This window comes from Calliphora vicina, chromosome 4, assembly GCF_958450345.1.
Source record: "Calliphora vicina chromosome 4, idCalVici1.1, whole genome shotgun sequence".
NCBI classification, from domain to species: Eukaryota; Metazoa; Arthropoda; class Insecta; order Diptera; family Calliphoridae; genus Calliphora; species Calliphora vicina.
In genome coordinates, this window is record NC_088783.1 from 9,609,456 (window position 1) to 9,629,193 (window position 19,738).

At 32.2% G+C, this 19,738-nt stretch overlaps 2 protein-coding genes across 2 annotated transcripts; both read left to right on the top strand.

Moving 5' to 3' along the window:
- Positions 1-1,231: 1,231 nt before the first annotated feature.
- On the top strand, positions 1,232-8,453 carry LOC135957281 (uncharacterized). The gene is made up of 5 exons (XM_065508003.1): positions 1,232-1,639; positions 5,597-5,906; positions 5,969-6,633; positions 6,692-7,040; positions 8,117-8,453. Exons 1-5 carry the CDS (start codon positions 1,430-1,432, stop codon positions 8,422-8,424), a joined length of 1,842 nt encoding a protein of 613 aa, XP_065364075.1. The 5' UTR covers positions 1,232-1,429; the 3' UTR covers positions 8,425-8,453.
- A 1,744-nt stretch (positions 8,454-10,197) lies between these two features.
- Positions 10,198-17,443, top strand: Ulp1. The gene is made up of 6 exons (XM_065506736.1): positions 10,198-11,439; positions 13,455-14,202; positions 14,278-15,274; positions 15,351-15,494; positions 15,563-15,758; positions 15,825-17,443. Exons 1-6 carry the CDS (start codon positions 10,693-10,695, stop codon positions 16,443-16,445), a joined length of 3,453 nt encoding a protein of 1,150 aa, XP_065362808.1. The 5' UTR covers positions 10,198-10,692; the 3' UTR covers positions 16,446-17,443.
- Positions 17,444-19,738: the final 2,295 nt, after the last annotated feature.

The window sequence follows — 19,738 nt, forward strand, 5'->3', positions numbered from 1 at the left end:
AGTCTCTGTGGTTCCAGTTACTGGGACATCAATTGTTTCAGGAGTTTCTGTGGTTCCAGTAACAGGGACATCAGTTGGTTTAATTTTGCGTAGTTGGAGTGCAATATCCTCCTATCGGATAAAAGTTTCGACCTCCAGGATAGTGGCGTCTAAATGCTTTTAATTCACCATCAATTTCACAGCAATAGTTAAATTCGGTACAGCTGGAATCTTGAGGGAAAAATCCAGTTGTAGGACAAACAAAATCATGAACAGAAATGTCAGTTGTAAGTTCACCGTCTCCAGGTGTTGTGGTTTCTGGTGCTTCAGTTGCGAGATCTTCGATGTCTGGAGTTTCGGTTGCTGGTGCTTCAGTTTCTAGAGCTTCAGTTTCAGGTGCTTCGGTTTCTCAGGCTTCAGTTTCAGGTGCTTTTGTTTCAGGTGCTTCAGTTTCTGGGGCTTCAGTTTCAGGAGCTTCGGTTTCGGAGAATGGACGGAGAAAGGACGTATTACTACTGATAGTAGGAAAGGCTTCGACTTTTAAATGTTTTAAACGAATTAGCTGCGTTTTCTCTTTCCTACGAACTGGAATTTTACTAGAAATGAAAATGTTCAAATATGTATGCATGCTTTACACATTATGATTCTTTCGAATCTAATTACTGCATAGCTGGACAGCTTTGGAAATTTCCTTCTGTAGTCTGAGATGTTTTATTCACAATTCCCCTAAAGCTAGATACTATAATTTAAAAAAATTAAACGTTTGGTTAAGGTTAAGTTTACTGTTAAATATCACACATATTTTCTCTCGATAATCAATGAAGCAAAACGGATCTACTCAATCAGCTGAAATTCATTTTGTGCTAAAACTCTCTTATATTAAATAAATACTCACAACAATTTAGAGTAAACAAAAAAATATTAACAACAGAAAACCACTCATATCATACTCTTATAACGAGTCAACTGTTTAGCAAAAAAGCACTCATCAAAAAATTTACTCGAAATCTTTACGTACGAATGCATTCATTCGATTTAGTAATCTCAAGATAATATCATCAGATAACTGTTATCAGAAATAATAAATTATACTGTTGTTTATATACATTCACACGTACAGAAAGAAATAAAGAAAGACAGACAAACAGTCAAGTCAGTCAGCGTATTCGTACGTACATAATTTGAAAATCTGATATTTTGCGATTCTATGGCTCTCAGTAGTACTTGTTTTTAACTCTATCTAACCATAACGAACGGATATATAAAATAATTTTTTGAAAATAGTACTAAAAACAAAGTGAAAATAGTTTAGTAGGAAAAAAAAAGATTGCGTAGTATACTACGAATTTGGTTTGTTTTTTATTTTGGAATTTATGACTACGGCGAAAGGGAGTGGCGGCAATTAATAAAACTTATATATACAATTTAAATTAAAAACACGATATTAACAATGGATACATCATCATCATCATCAGCATATTCACACTCAAATCTAAATAGAAATCCCCTAGAAGCCGCCACTTTGCTGGCCCCTCCAACAGGTTCGAATGGTGTGCGGCGTCCAGTGGCCGCTGCTGTAGCAACGGCTGGCGTTCAACGGAGACGTGTGATAAAGAAGCATATCCAACAGAAGTATATGTTATGTGGTTTCGCAATACATGTACATACATGCACTATTATGACATATTGGTGGCTACTTTTAATATGGTCCCACTTGTTTTTACTCTTTCTTAATTTTCAAACATGTAGATTAAAAAGATAAACACCCCCCCTTCCAAAAAGAAGGGAGTAAATAATAAAACAGGGTTGGATACAGAGTGTGCGAGGAGAGGCGTGTAAGAGGAATTTGAATTTATCTTGTTGATGTCTTGATGTTGATGTTCCGAATTTTGAAATTGTGATAAAAAAACAAGTGTTGGTGTTTTAGCTGATAAAAAGCAATCGGGTTAAGGGAATATATAGTATAGTTTAACTTTTAATCATTTCTAATAATAGGCCTAATTTATATGTAAAGTTATACAATTATTTGAGCCAAGATAATATAAAACATTCAGTTTAGAAAAATATTTGGAATAATAATACAAAAGAAAGAGAAAATTTCAACAATACAGTCTTATATAGAATCTATATATTAATCATAATATCAAAATGGATATACAAGTTTTAAAACCATCTACCAACTTAATAGACCAACATCGTTTTTTTGATTTAAGAAAATTTTAAAAGTGTGCACCACGATTTATTTAATTGAAAATAAGAGTTGGAATAATATTGTTTTGTGCATAGGGTAACATAGAGACGAGACGTAATTGTCAAAAACCTAACTCTTGCAACAACAAATTACATGCTAGTCAATGTATTTTGTTGTTGTATAAGACATATGATTTGTTGTATTTTGGTTTGACAAATCGAAGTGTCTCGTCTCTATGTATAATTCTCTATCGTTTTGTGATTAACCGTTAAATTTTGGCGCTGAAATCAGAGCTTTTAATTTTCCCGGACTTTTTATATTCCCGGGAAATATAAAAATGTATGTTCATTACCGGTAATTTTTCAATTATTAAATTGTACCAAAATACATGTACAATTTTTCAAATAGTCAGTCAAAATTCAAAGAGGTCCGACTAAATTAAATCTAGAAAAAATGCGAAATACATTTCAAAAGAGAACTTTTTCTAATCAGAATGTATATAAACAATTTAAACCATCATAATGGGTAGGGTATAAACTCAGAATCACTTTCTGAGTCGACTAAACGATGTCCGTCCGTTTGGTTGAATGTCTGTCCATATAAACCTTGTGCGCAAAGTACTGATCGCAATTTGGAAGATATTTCTATCAAATTTGGTACATACTATTTTTTTCGGCTCAAGGACAATTGTCGGAAATCCGTCCATTATATCACCTAGCCCCCATATAAATGTCCTGCCGAAAATGGACTCCCAGTAAGTTTTGTATATACGGAATTCATGTACCAGAATTAGTCATAGCTCCCATATAAGGCCCGCTTCCGAAAATTACTTTAACGAGCACAAATCTCTTAAAAATGTTGGTATCGATCTAAAAGTCAACATAAATAACTTTCATATAGACACAGGACCTGATTACATGATGATCGGTCCATAAATAGTCATATCTCCCATATAAGGCCCTCTTCCGAAAATCATTCACGAAATGTAAACATGTAAACGCTTAAAAGCCTCGCAAACTGTGCAATCTGTGCATTTTTACACTCTCGCAAATGAAATGTCAAAAAATGTATGGAAATTCGTTTGCACAACTCCGATAAGTTTGCGCGACAATTTAGACTCGCAAACTTGAATTTATTGTGCATTTGATGAATCAGCTGCTTTTGTTTACTTTTATTTATAAGAAATAAAAATCAAATAAAATATAAAAATTTTGTGCATGTGAAAATTGTGTAACTTTGGAACAGAATCATTGTATTAAATGACATTGTGTATGAAAACATTAACCAACAGCTAGAACATAAACAAAGTCCTCCAAACTATGTATACCACCGTTTGTTCCAAAGATTTAACTTTCATTCAACATTTTAAAATTAAAATTTATACAATTTGAAAAAAATTATTAAAGCTTTTGTTGAATTTATGTATTTTTATTTGTCAAATATAAATTTTCTGTATAAATTTGCACAAAATTGAAAAGGTGGGTTCATGAAACATGTCGCGCAAATTTGCCCATTTGCACAAATGGGAAACTTAAGCGTTTAAATGAGTACCCTTAATGTTTTTTCCTCATTTACTTTACCATACTTTCTTACTTGATCAATTGCTATCTTGCGCATTTCGTCTTTTATCCAATAAAAAAACTATTAAAAAAAATATATACTGAAATATCATTGGATTAAAGACGAAATGCGCAAGATAGGATTTGATTTTAGACCTAAGGTTTCTTGGGAAAAATTTCTTAGAATTTTCCGTAAAATGCGTTCCAGCTATACGATTATTCGTGAAAAAAAATCGACCCACCCTAATATACATACTTAGAAGATTTATTGTGAAGCATTTTAATAATTACTTTAAGAACTTAAAATTTCGATTTGTGTTAAATCAGCCTAATACAAAAGTTAATTTTCCTATTTTAAATACAAATTTTTCTGTTTTGTCACACAGAGAAAATGGTTTTGTTTATGATAATCGAATTTATTGCTAATCAAATAATTCAGTTTTCTATTAAGGCTGAAAAATTGTCTGTTACTTGTATCAATAAAATCTAAGGATATTTTTACTTTTTTACCTTTTAAAAACGGTGGTTTATTTCCTTTAAGATTTTCAGTTTAAATAAAACGTATTCTTCTGATTGCAAGTGAAAGCAGTTTAGTAGTTTAAAATTTGTAACAACTATTTATTTATTTAAACTTATATTACACACTTTATAATGTCCATGAATACTGTTGATGTTAATTCTAAATGAAATGACTGTGATTTTCGGTTACTACTTATATTCAGAGTGCCATCTTCTAGTAGTTTCATGAATTATCTATCTAACAAAACTAGAATGCTCTATTATTAGAGCTTTTAGCAACTTTAATATTTAATGCTGCCATACTTACAAATGATAAGTAGAAGTTTCTACTAATGGAAATGTTAAATTCAAATCGTTAAAAATCATTCGATTGGCAATTGTTGTAATTGTTTAACTTTAAGTAGATAAATTGTGAAGAAATTCCCAAAATTTCCCTGGTATTTCTAAGCAAATATTCCCGGCAAATTTGTTAATGTTGATTTGTATTCTTAAAATGAACAAATTATTATCATTCAATTTCGATTAGATTGGAAATAACAAAAATGTATTATTCTCTTAATCAATCCATTTAAACATTCACCAGTCTTAATTCCGTAGTACTTCAAATATATAAAATTCAATTCTTTGAGAATTCATTAATTATAGGATTAATTGCTTATTGAATCATTAAAGTTTTCTGTAATTCAAATCCATTACAAAATAGCTTAATAAAAATGTATTAAATGATTAAAATTGTTTCCAATTTAAATCAACAACAAAAGGCTTAAGTCAACTTTTTTTGTTTTAAAAACAAAACTAACTTCAATTGAATGAAGAAAAAACATTTCAATTCAATTTGGATTAGATTTGAATTAAATTAACAACAATTGATTTATAAAAAGGTTATATACATAAATTAATTACATTATGAATTGATTCCACAATGAAAGAATTCTATTCGAATAAAATCGTATTAATGAAGCTAAACAATTAGTTTGTGGGAATGAAATTCCTCACATTTTTTAATTCTGAATTACGATTTTAGTGAATTAAGCTGATTGAAATGTTGAATAAATTTTATTATGAATTAATTCAACAATAAATACAATATATTCTAATAAAAGCATATGAATGAAGCTAACGAATTAGTTTTTTGGAATGAAATTTCTCACATTTTTTTAATTATGAGTTAAAATTTTAGTGAATTAAGATGAAAATTTATTTATTAATTCGAAGGTCTGTTTGAAACAATATCTTCTCACATTTGCTCTTATCCAATCCCGGTTGTTATATCCGAATAATCTGCATATAAAAACTCTCAATAATTATTGCTAAATTCGACTCTTCCTTTATTTCTTATAAATTTTAGGCATTTCTCGCCACCCCTGCCTACTTGTATGGTAATGTCGTGGAGTCTGATAAAGACTTGGTATTGCGCATCTGGCCAGCAATTGTGTATCAAGCCACGGGTCAATTATGCCGAAGTATACTCGAACATTTAGATACAGAATACCATGGAAGAACACGAGAAACAGCTAAATATCGAAGATTATTTCTACTGGCCACCCTAATAATCTGTTGTTCCCTAATGGTCAGTGGCATATTCTTTTCCTCAGCCTGGGTTAAAGTTTCCACCACCACTCAAGCCATTGCCATAGTCTTTTATGGAGTTTTTGCAGGTTAATATTTATATCAAAATTAAATAAATATTTAAATATTTCAAATCCCATATTTTGCCTAGGTATTGGTGCCAGTTTATTTGTTTGGAAGACTCATGTCATCTTGGAAGCGGTTCGGCCACGAGAGGATAAATTCGTGCGCAAGACAATATTTTTGTGTGGCGAAGCATTTTGTCAATTATTTTTATCGTTTGCTTTTACCAATTTACGCACACTGTACGGCACTGCCCAGTCCATAGTTTTAATGTCTGCCTTATTAGTGAATCTCATACCGATAAGTTTAATTATAACACGCCATCGTGAGGGCGCCATAACTCAGCGTGTATCTGTGATAAAGGCAGAGACAGGATTTACACCGCTACATCATCAGTTGGGCCGCTACTCGAATGTTTTCAACGATCAAATGGATGGCATTGAGTTGCGCACTTGGAAGAATCCCATTATGGAACATCATCCCAGTGTGGCGGCTTTAGCTTTGGCCGATAGTGGTCATTATATGTTGCCTACGGATCAGGTGGATGTAACATTCATTAATCCAAATGGTGTGGAAATCATGGAAATTATACCCGAAGAAGATGAAAATGTCTCAGTCATGCGTTCTAGTTCAGCAACTATCGAAAACTATGGCAGAAACAGTGTAAGTGCTTCGCAGACTATGCAAAAATCCATATCGAATGGCTTGCAAATGAGTCGTGAGGGAGTGGTCGATTCGGGTTACAGTAATTTGGTAAGTGCGAATAAGTGAAATTCTAACTAGACATTCTTAATAATCGTATTGTTTCTAGGATAAATTTCAAAAATTTTCTCGCAATGTCACCACCAATTTATGGGATAATCTTTTGGATAAAATTGCTCATCCATTGCAGGCCGCCTTAGTGGTGCCTCAACTATATTCGACCACTTTCTTTCTATCGGCTGATATTTTCTCATATGTCATGTGTCTCACAGTATTGCCTGGTTTGGCGGTCAGTCATCATGCCATTAAAAATGCTGAAATACCGTTTTTATTCTCCTTATTGGCCTTTCCTTGGATGTGTTTTTCATTGATGACTCCACGATTTGGCAATAGTTTGTATAAACATAAATTTAAGTGGCATACACTGGGCTGCATCTCGAAAGGATTTGCTTTGATATGTAAGTATAAATCAGAGCTTCGAATTAATTCAATTAGAGCTTAATTCACTATAATCTTAATTCGGAGTTAAAAACTGTCAGTATTAATTCCATAAATCCATTCCCAAAAACTAATTCTTTAATTTAATTCATAATGGAATTAATTCACAAAGATAAATACACATACATATGTATATTGTAAACTCTCATGTCAAAGACCTAACTCAGTTGTCAAAAAACCGAATGAGATAAAAACTATGTGAAAATATTTTTTCTTCATTCAGTTTTATTTTTATTCTACTTTTAGTCATTTACAAAATGAATTGAAACAAGTAAGAGAGCTATATTGGATATAATATTTAATATTAAATATCCTTTCGGGTTAAATAATAGTGGATGTGATTATTTATAAAATTGTAATAAATTGAGTAAATTTATTGAATATAGAAACTGAACTGAAAAAAATATTTTTTCTTCAAATAACATAAAATTCAATTACAAAACGATTTTATAAATTATTGTTTAACAAAGTGTATTAAATACAAGTATTAAAAACATTTTGTTCAACAAGCTATGTAAATTATACTTTAAAATAACAATTTTAAATATTTTTAGGCAAAAAAAATAAAAAAAAATAATATCTTTTAAAATTTTATAGCAAAATATATCCCAAAACTACCCCAATAAGTATTTTTACTGGAATTCAAGTGTAATTCAAGCCTTGAATTATAGTCAAGCAACTGAATAACAGTTGTATTACACTTTATTTCAATAGCATTCTCCATTAAAAAGGAAACATAAATTCATAGATTTGGTTGAGAAATATTTAATTTTTCAAATATTTTCCAAGTTTTTACATTAGCATTCAAGTCAAATTTCAACAAAATGTTCAAGGGCTTGAATTTTTGGGGCTTTTGGGACGTTTTTAACCAAAAATGTACAAAAACTTACTTTTTTTAAAAACATTGCAATCGGTTTTTCCAATTATCAACTATTTGAAGGCTGTTTATTGGAATAAGTCGAATAATCGCTCACCCTAGTATATTACTGTCTTATTAACCATATCTTAATCTTTATTTCTCTTTTTCCTATTTCAGTCATTAGTTTTTCAACGTCCAAACTGTTACTTAGTGTGTCAGCTGCGCTTTTAGGTTTCGGCCAATCCGTAACACTCTTCCTTCACGACTGGGTCTTTCAAATGAGTATGACACGTTCTCAGTGGACTGCCATACGCTTTCCAGTGCACTTTACCAATGGCTTGTTAATACTTGTATGGGGCACCCTGGCCCACTGGGTAGTCGTGAATTTTTCTTTTCAGGCTAGTGTGGGTCTAGCAGCAGCCCTTTATGCCAGCAGTATTATTTTGTGGAATTTAATATATTTATGTTTTAATTGTAAAAAATAAAGAATTTATTTTGAGTAAATTGGAAAAAAGAACAATCAAGCTGCATTATTATTTTAAAAATGTTATTGGAAAACTTTTAAAAAATAGCTAATTAATTCGTCAATGGTTTCAATATTAGAACAGTTGTAATCAAGGAAAAAACTAAAAAAGAGAAGAATAGGGATATACAGGAAATTGTTCCCCGCATTAGTATGTCTACTTATTGTTATGTATTCTAAATCAAAACGTTTGCGAGCAGAAGGATTTATCCAAAATCAGGGAAATTGGGTATCATGCGAATTGAAGCCGAGAAACCTTGAAAGACGGTTTTGCACTGTATGAGAATTATATCAACACAATTTGTATAAAACCAGTTTGTACGAATTACTCACAAAACGTTTAAAGTGACTACACTCCAGATTACTTAGAGACACTTAAATGTCAATTGTCTTCACACTAGATTACTTGGGATGTATAAAGTAACCAATTGTCTTCTCTATGCAGTACAAAATGCACACACGTGTCAAATGACCAAAATATATAAATTGGAGTCAGCCAAGTGATAAGACATTTGTGACAATTACTGTCTTTAAGGGATACATTGACTACTTGCTTAATTGTTGGGTACTTGCATTTGTAAACGCTAGGACCCCTTTCACACTAGGCAATTTAGTTGTGCAAGTCTCTTGTGGATGCCAGAGTTAATGTCGGGTTAAGGAGAAGAAAATTTTACATTCTGTTTTGTTGTTGGGCAAGAGACTTGCGCAACTAAATTGCTTAGTGTGAAAGGGGTCTAGGTTAATGACAAAAGTTCGGGAACAAAATCAGGTTCGATTAATAATATTATTAATAAATTCGTTCCAATTACGAATTTATTTTTGCTGTGAAATAAATAAAAAAAAATTTAAACACATATAGACGTTTTAAAAATACAATACATTATTTTTCTAACATTTCTCTAATTGACTTTTTTAATAAGAATTTTTACAGTGTACAACACGCAAAAAATTAACAATTTTATGAGTCACCCTGTTAACACAATCTAGTAAAACTACATAACACCAGAGGTCGCGTTTGTTCTCAATTTTATTTGCATAGCTGCAAATAATAGTAGTAAAAACAAAATGGATACAACATAATTTCTATAAAACACTATAATAGATTAAAAAAAACCCCGTTATGAATTCAGAAAGATATTATTCCCTTATATTAGATATTTTCTGACCGATTGCAAAATTAATATATGGCAACCATTAAGACCCCTTAACAGCTGAATTTAATATATCATTTAATACTTTTGATTTAATTGGCAATTACGTAAAATACCAATTTTATTATAAAAGTAACTTTATAGAAAGATAGTGATTGATATAATGCATTTTAAAAAGCAACTTCGTCTGGTTATATTTTAACTTATCCCGTAAGTATAACTTTAGGTTAAAGCATAACTATACATTGCGATATTGGGGGTTAGACCAACTTTGGCTGGATTATCGGTTTATCTTTGTAATTAGACAATAATAACCGGCTTTCGCTTAGACGCTAGGTTTTCCACCTACATCGCATTACGAAAATATACCTCGGATTCCCTTAGGAATAAAAAATATTATCTATTAGAAATTAAAACATCTTTCACATTATGTTATTGTACAGTTAACTCAATTTTAGTTAGTTCTTCAATGTTACTATTAAATAAAAAATATTGTAAAATTTGATATTACCCATGATACCTTTTTTATCATGTAAATAACAATATGTCATTTACTACTAATTTTTTACAACCAAGTGTGCGCTGAATACATTCAAGGGAAAAAAACGAAATTGCAAGCGTGCGGCTTTTTTTCTTTACGTGATAACTTTCATTGCAAAACTCTGGCCAACCTATTTTTCACGAAAAAAAATTAAAAAGAAAATTTTATATTAATTCTGCACACACAAAACTATCAACAAAAGTGTATAAATTTCATAAATCTGTTATGAAAAGTACCACAACGCAGAAACCGTGAACAAAAAAACAACCGTCAGACATTTTGCCAACAACAAGAAGTGAAGCAGAGAAAAAAAAAACAATTTACAAAGGGACGCTACCCGGATTAGAGCCGGACAGGCAGAAGTGGTAAAAGTACAGCGCAGACAATTTAACAAAACAAAAAAAAAATAGAAACAAGTGCAAGAAAAAAGTTCCTTAAATCTAAAATTTATAAGAAAAAGTGCCACAAACACTTTTAAAAACCTTAAGAAGTCGATGGCTAAACAGGCTTTTGAAGCCTTTCTCCTAAAATTGCATTGATGATGTACATTGAACACACGAACCTGGAAGATAATCTACATCAAATATTAACGAATCGTGTACCCACATCGAGTAGTCCCAGTGCCAGTGAGGCCACGGCAGCAGTTGCGGCATCTGCATTGCTGGCGCGTGTAAGGGAGGCGCACAATAGCGCATCATCTACATTGCAACATATACTACAACAAAACTCGTCGTCGTCGCCCAACGCTCAATATCAGCACCAACGCAACAACAACAGCAGTACTCCCAATAATTATAAAACTTCTGCTAAGGAGTGGATTAGGCGTCCCGAACCAAAATTATTGGCTTTGGATTCTTATTTAAGCTCGGCCGATATTACTCAGGAATTGCATCGAGTTCAAGCAACGGCTAACAATACTAGTGCACATAAAAAAGCACACTATAAACAACAACAAGTGCAAGAAGCACAACAGCAGCAGCAACTACGTAAAGAGGTGGAAGAGGAGGAAGAAGACGAGCAATACGAATTACTACAAGTAATTGACTCAGATCAAACAGCTCAAGCGGAAAATTCAAAACCTTTGAAAGTTGAAAAGAACGTGCAACAAGAAGAAATAGACGAAAATTTTGCTTCCACCAGTCATTTTGTGATTGAATTAAACGACGGCCAAAAAATTGCCTCAACAGTCGCGGCATTACAACCACATCAGCGCAGGCAGGTGGACGAGGACGAAGAATTTGAATACGTAGTTACACGTGTCCCTAAAAGGAAAACAGCTAATCAGGTAAATATTTTGCGTTAATACATTTTCGAAAATTTGTTTTTTTTTATGTTTAAAAAATTAAAGCAGATAATTTAAACAATTTATAACATTGAATTGAAACTGATGTTTCATAATAAGATTTTAGAAAGAATGAAGATACTGAAAGTAAAAAGTCATAGCAGATTTAATTTAAAATTAATGATTGCCTCTTTTTTCCAAAAAATGTATTAAATCAATATCCAGACTACTATAGGAAATATCACAGATTACAATTTTCAATATGCATATGTATATTTGTGTCCCTCTTTCCAAACCACAACCATTTTGACATTTTCTGTTTTTATTTTCTATTGTCATTAGTGTTTTTCATGGGAATTCCCGGGACGAAAAATCCCAGGAATTCAGCAAAATTTTCTATCCCGAAATCCCGGGAAATTGTGCGAGAATTCCCGGAAATTATTTTGTTTAGTTTTATGTGATTATTTTTGAAAAATTCTTAAAGTTCTACAACAAATGCAGAAGATTTAAACAACAAAAAATATTTAACCCAAATAGACCAATAACAAGTTCATTATTCAAATTATTCCAAAAACTCGTGAATTTTCAGGGCTGTCACAGAATTATATTCCGATCGAAAGTTTTCTTTTTCACAAATAGTAAAACAAAAATTTTTGCAATAAAACCACCTTCCGTGGAATTGAATTTTGTTTAATATTATTGGGTTTGCTTTGTTTTAATTAACATATTTACTTAATTTTTGATTTTAAAAAATTCGCCAATTTTACAAAAAATTAAAAATCATCTGCACTTTTACAAAAATCATTAAAATTCCAAAAATTTTACAAAAAAAATATAAATTATTAATTACACATTTTAAACTGAAAAGAAATTTCGCAACTCTGGTATTTTTGCGACCCATCTCGGCACTGCATTACTTCATATTCATTCTAGCACCCTTATCGTGGTTGGCGTAAACGTCTTACGCCTAAGACTGTTTTGTACTAAATTAAAGATAAAATGCAAACTGTTTCTTTAATCTAGTACGAAACTGTCGTAGGCGTAAGTGTGTACACTTTTGACAAAAATCCTTTTATAACTGTTATTTTGAGCAAAATATAATTACCAATTTGGGTATTTTGATTGTATGGACGTGTCTGTCTCTGCCAGGTTTACACAACTTTCATATATTTTATTCTGAAAAGTTGTAAAACACGAACGACTTTTGGTTCTCACATCTCCGATATTATAGAATTTATTAAAAGAATTACAAACTTATATACAAATACCCTTTACATTCGTGCTGATATTGGACTATCAGGTCTGTAACATAATTCCATTCCGATCGAAAGTAGAATTCCTTATTTCGCTTCTTCTGAAGAACCGAAAACGAAATCGATCGGAATAAAAACTACGGAATTGAAACCATTCCGAACAAAATGTGTGAAAGGTCTGTATATTTTGTTTTTATTTTAAGCTTTCTTTCGTAATCTTAAAACTGTATACAAAACTAACTCTCCCTAGTGATTCTACCTACTACAATTATTGTATCATGTACAAAACAAAATTGCTTTGTTGAATATTTAGAGACATTTCTATTTTTGACAATCAAACTTACTTCAATATTTTTGATGCCAGCTTTGTATATTATTTAGTGAACAAGCGCCTTTATTAAAAACAAAATTTTGCAATGCAAACCAAAATTTTTAAATCTGTGCAAATCTGTATTTCAATCTTCCAATTCAAGGCGAATTAATTATAATGTGAGATCGGATCTTAAACCAGATTTACAAAAACACAAGAAATTTATTTTTGTTTATGTTGGCTAAGCCTGTTGCTCTTTCGTTTATAGTAATAACATACACTAGTGAATTTGACAGCTCAGCCTCTAAACAAGCTGTGGTGTTTACGCCACCTGTAAACTAAATTCGCTTTGTTCTATGTGATAATTATTTGTAATTTAATTTGTCCATTTAAATGAAATACTCCTCTTTACAAAACCCATTATAAATAATAATAATAAAACTCTACTATTTCAGAAAATTGAAAACTATCCCATATTGAATCGTAAAATACGCAGGCCAGTGCCAGAAGCAATACCTATTGTTGCACAACTAAAGCCTAGATCATCCTATAACGGCCATTCAGCTACTTCACGGCCACCAGCACTTGTAGCAGCCCCACAACTACGACGATCAATTCCAAATCTAAGAAAATATAGCATTGATTCACAGGAGTATTATAATTCACACAGAGAGGTAAACGGTTACGCCACAGCCGCTGCAGCAGCCGTCTACATCGAAGACGACGACGACGACAACAATTGTGATTATTATTCGGATTCGGAAACTGTTGAAGTTGCGTCAACTGGTCGTCCAGCGTACGCTTATAATAACGAGTTTTACCGCAGACAAGAAGCCCAAATGGGTCTCGACATCATAAATAAATTGAAACATTTATTTAATTGGAATCCGTCGACAAATCACTACAGCACTGTCCATCAGGAGGGTAAGCGAAAGAGGCGATCGGACGATTGGTGTGCTGGTGAGACCATTGCACCTCAACAGATAAAGTATCGTAAGGTGGAGAATCGTTTTCCCAAATACATTGCTGCACGCTCCGAAGTAGACGATGTAAATGAGTTTTTGCCACCTCTAACGCATCACAATCAGCAGCAGCAAAAATCACACCACAAATACGATAAACAATTTTTATTAAGTAATTCAGCACAAAGCTCCAGAACTTTATTGGAGATGTCCAATCGGCGTTCGTCTTCTTCTGCTATAGGTTAATATTAACCGTGAAAGCTAAAGAAAAACATATGTACATGATTATTTTACTTTGTTACCTGTTTCGTTTCAGATAAGCCACCCCTAAGGAAGTCTATGTTTTCAGCTCCCCATATTACCCAGCAATTAATCAAGAATACAACCTATGCAGATGTTGAATTTTCCGATGACGATGAACCCGTTTTAATAAAAGGTTTCGAAATTAAACCCTCTTCTTTGGCTTCAGTCAAGCGAGTGCCCGAAGTCTTCAACATTCCGATTATACGCACCGATGAGCGTCGCAAGTCCACGCAACAGAAACCACCACCACCACCTCTAATCGAACACAGCAGTGGCAGCATTTTACAATCATCTCTTGTTCCCGAATTGGAAACCAGGCGCAAGCCGACTTATGCCGAGACATTACGCCAAAGTGCAGGAACTGGCCATGTATTGGGGGGCCGCAGTAGTATTTCATCCTCCGCGGCTTCGACTTCTGAATCGTCACGCATATTGAATGGTTTAATCAGTCTACGCACAAACCACTATTCTGCGCAAAATCGCTCTTCAATACTCAACCAGGAAAAGCAGCGAGAAGATTGTGAGAAATATCAACAGTTACTAGAACAAGTGGTACCAGGTCTGTACAGTTCTGCCAGAGCTGAGAATAAGCTTTCCTCATCTTCCTCCTTGAAGTCGACAGCACAACGCCGAAGATCTGGTCTACTCTTGGGCACCGCTGTAACATCCTCGGCACGCAGCTCTCCAGCTACCAATAGACGTTCCATGGGTATCGGACAATCGATTTTCAAACGTCCACCTCTATCGTCTACCATCAATTTGGATGATGATGAGGCCGACGAAGATGTCACCATAACAGGCATTTCACATATAAAAGCTTCGCGTTCTGGGAAAAACAAACATTCAATGCCAGCCACAGTTATTGTGGATGATGATGAAATATCCGATATTCTTGATTTGGGCAATGAGGAACGTCATGTGTTGTCGGCTTGTGCTAAGATCCAGAAGGAGCAGAATTCTGTTATTAATTTGTGCGAAGATAAAGTTGAAAAGCCCAAGAATGATGCTTTGTAAGTTGAAAAACATATGAAAGTTAAACTAAAATAATTCATAATTTGTTTGCTCTCTTTCTTATAATATAAATAGGCCCTATGTGGAGCCCGTTAATTCATTGCAAGAACGTTTCAATTCCTCGCCCTTTATCAAGGGTAATTGGATGGAAAATTGGCAATCGAAATGGTCGCAACTAAAAAAGAATAGACACGATGAGGTCAAGGAAGCCGTTAAAATGTAAGCATTTGTAAAATAAATGACAATTTTTGATTTGGTTTTATTATGGTTACATGGTTTTTTTGTAGAAATGAAAAAGTAACAGCCGAGCGTCGTGCTGCTGAGGCTGAAATTCAAGAACGTTTGCGCAAATTCCAAATTGTTGATCCCGAATTATTGGTGGTCGATGATTTTGACGATGTCGTTGAAGAACCTGAATTTGTGGAATTCACACAAGAACACAGGGCTCGCATTAATGCAGCCATATGTGGTCCACTAGATCAGGTAAAATGTCTCAAATATTTTAATTTTTTAATTCAATATTAATTTTAAATATTTTTTGTCGGTTAGGTTTTGGTTTCCAAGTTCAATTTGAACATCACTAGACGCGACATACACACCTTGTGTGGCCACAATTGGCTCAACGATGAAGTCATCAACTTCTACATGAATCTGCTAACCGAACGCGGCGAAACAAAACACGACTCTCATGGTTTGCCCAGGGTCTATGCAATGAATACCTTTTTCGTGCCTCGCTTAATGCAAGCGGGCCATGCTGGCGTTAAGCGCTGGACGCGTAAAGTCGATATCTTTGCCAAGGACATTATGCCAGTGCCCGTACACGTTGGTGGCGTCCATTGGTGTATGGCTATAATACACATAAAGAATCGTACCATCAAATACTACGATTCCATGGGTACACCGAATCCCAGTGTACTCAAGGCACTGGAACAATACCTCAAAGATGAATCGATGGACAAACGCAAGCAACCCTTCGACACTAGTAATTTTGTGATTGAATCGGTTCAGGGTGTGCCGCGTCAGATGAACGGCAGTGACTGTGGTGTATTCAGTTGCATGTTTGCCGAGTATATAACACGTAATCGGGAGATAACCTTCTCCCAACAGAATATGGAATATTTCCGACAAAAAATGATTCTGGAAATCGTTATGGGTGAATTGTTGCAGTAGTCAGTCTGTCAGTCAGTCAGTTAATCAGTCAGGCAGTCGTCAATAGAAAGAAGGCAACATGAAGTTGTCCACTAAGTTTATCATGGCTTTTAAGTTAATACTTTTTAAATTCTAAGCATTTTATGCAAATACTTTTTCTAATTTAAAAATATTTTTTATACATACTACATACATTTATTTAAATGTTTAGTTTTTCTTACTTTCTTCTTTAACAAGAAAGTTGAAAAACACCAAATTGTGGATTTATCATTTTCATTATTTTTTTTTATTTTTTTTTTTATTTATTTTCTTCGCCCTTGTTTAAAAGTTTAGCTTATTTTTATACAAATCAAAAATAAATTCTTCATCTAACGCTCTACATAAAAATTTATAATTACTACATATTACTTTATTTTTTCTCTAATGCTATTACATATTTTAAGTTTGCTCTACTTTGTTTTCTAAGCCACTTAAAGCAGAGAAAGAAACTTTAAATGTAAACTATTTAAAAGAATAACAAAACCACACTCGTAATTTATTTCTTAACATAAATAAAAAACAAACAACAAATACTTCTATATCTAAATAAATAAAATTAATAATAATAAAAATATATACCTACAAAAAAAAAAACAAAAAAAAAAACAGAAAAAGTTTATAAATTGTATTTAAATCAGCTAAGAAATTATATTTCTTTAATTTCATTTCTTAGATTTTAGGTCATCGTAATGCGAATAGTAATTGCTACAAAATAATTTGTTTTAATTGTGAAACAAGTAATACATACTTGGTTTAGATTAAAAACTACTACATACTTACTACATTTGCAAAGTTAAACAAAATAAAAAATATGTATTTGGTATAAAGTAAAAAAAAAAACATCTTGTAAAATTTATAATTTATAAATTAATCGAAATAAAAAACAAAATATAAAAATATGCATTAATTAATTACATTTAAAGAAACTTTGAAATGCTATAATGAAACATTAATAATAAACAAATAAAGTTTAATTCAAATGTGTATGAAGTTTTGCTAAAAATAAAAAAAAAGTAGTTTAAAAACTCTCACGTTATTTCTTCTATAGAATCCGCATGCAAAAATAATGAAATACTCCTTCTGTTCTTTTTATTTTCGAGTAAACAAACTTGTTTCAATGTACAAAATCATGCAATTTACAAAATATACATTTTTTGACTATTCGTTTTTAAATCACACGATTTATAGAACAGAAGAGTTTAATAGGAAACTAAAGGCTGTTTTTCTATAACGAACGAGTACTTTGTGTGGAAATTTAACATGAGTTTTGTTATTGTAACAAAAACAAAATACATGCAAAATTTCCACTCAAAGCACTCGTTCGCTATAGGAAAACAGCACATTAGAGTACGAAACAGCATATTTGTATCACTGATTGCAAATTTTCTAAAACTATTCTTATCTCACAGAAACTTGCAAATATTGCCACAATAATATTCAGCAAATACAGAATATTGTCAAATAAATATCCATATTTGGTGGAAAAAATGAGTGATCACATATTATTGTCGTTTTTCCTCTAGGACCTCTTATTAACGATTTATGAGTGATTTTAGATTCTTCAAATAAAAATCGATATTTGGTGGGAAAATCAGTGATCACAGATTATTGTCGTTTTTCCTCTAGGACCTCTTATTAACGATTTATGAGTGATTTTAGATTCTTCATATAAAAATCGATATTTGGTGGGTAAAATGAGTGATCGCAGATTATTGTCGTTTTTCCTCTAGGACCTCTTATTAACGATTTATGAGTGATTTTAGATTTTAGATTCTTCATTTAAAAATCGATATTTGGTGGGTAAAATGAGTGATCACAGATTATTGTCGTTTTTCCTCTAGGACCTCTTATTAACGATTTATGAGTGATTTTAGATTCTTCATATTAAAATCGACATTTGGTGGGTAAAATGAGTGATCACAGATTATTGTCGTTTTTCCTCTAGGACCTCTTATTAACGATTTATGAGTGATTTTAGATTCTTCATATTAAAATCGATATTTGGTGGGTTAAATGAGTGATCACAGATTATTGTCGTTTTTCCTCTAGGACCTCTTATTAACGATTTATGAGTGATTTTAGATTCTTCATTTAAAAATCGATATTTGGTGGGAAAAATCAGTGATCACAGATTATTGTCGTTTTTCCTCTAGGACCTCTTATTAACGATTTATGAGTGATTTTAGATTCTTCATTTAAAAATCGATATTTGGTGAGAAAAATTAGTGATCACAGATAATTGTCGTTTTTTCTCCAGGACCTCTTATTAACGATTTATGAGTGATTTTAGATTCTTCATATAAAATTCGATATTTGGTTTGAAAAATGAGTGATCACAGATTATTGTTCTTTTTCTTCTAGGATCTCTTCTTAACGATCTATGAGATGACAAAGATGAGCTTCGAAGATGCCAAAGTTCTTCCGCCGGTTATGACAGGCTTTACTGAACATTACAATTTTTTAAAACAGACAGACAAATAGATGAATATTTCGTTTTGTTACAAACGGAATGCCCAAATAATTATACCCCCATCCATGTATTTTGATGGTGGGCATAAAAACAAAATAATATTTAAAGTTAATAATACACCTTATTATAAATTATCTATCTTCAACTTAATTACAAAAATTACCGCCTTGTTTAAAATGTGCGTTTTTTTATAAAAATTAATTATTGACCAAAAACCAAAAGAACTAATTATGTGTGTCAAACTGTTTTCTTTTTAGCCCCAACAAAATCTTAAGTTTTCAAATTATTTTAATTTGTAACGCCACACTACAACTCCATAGATCATTTTATGGTTTTTGACCTATTTTCAGTCGATCATGCAAACATCTTAAATTAAATAAAAAAATAAAAATTTCTATACGTTTTAATACTAATTTATTTTAGGATTGAATGATGTTTGTGTTTCACCTTAAAATTCAACAAAAATAGTAGAATACAAAAGAACATTTGTGTTTTTCCTTAAATTTTCCAAAAAACAAAAAGAAAAACAGCAGTATATTAAATTTTCTAGCAACATGTGTGCTAGCTTACCTTCATACATGTATGATATGACTGGGGTATGAGTTGCTACCATTTAAAAGTTGGACAATAAGCAAATGTGTTTTGAAAACACACGACCGTCTGCCCATCATTCGCTCGTCAACCGGCAACAATAGCGGATAGTAAGCGAGAATTAAACTAACTGAACGAACGCGTTTGTTTAATTTAAAAACGGAAGTGAAATTCACGTAGTTTGCTGTAAAATAACGGTTATTTTATATTCGAA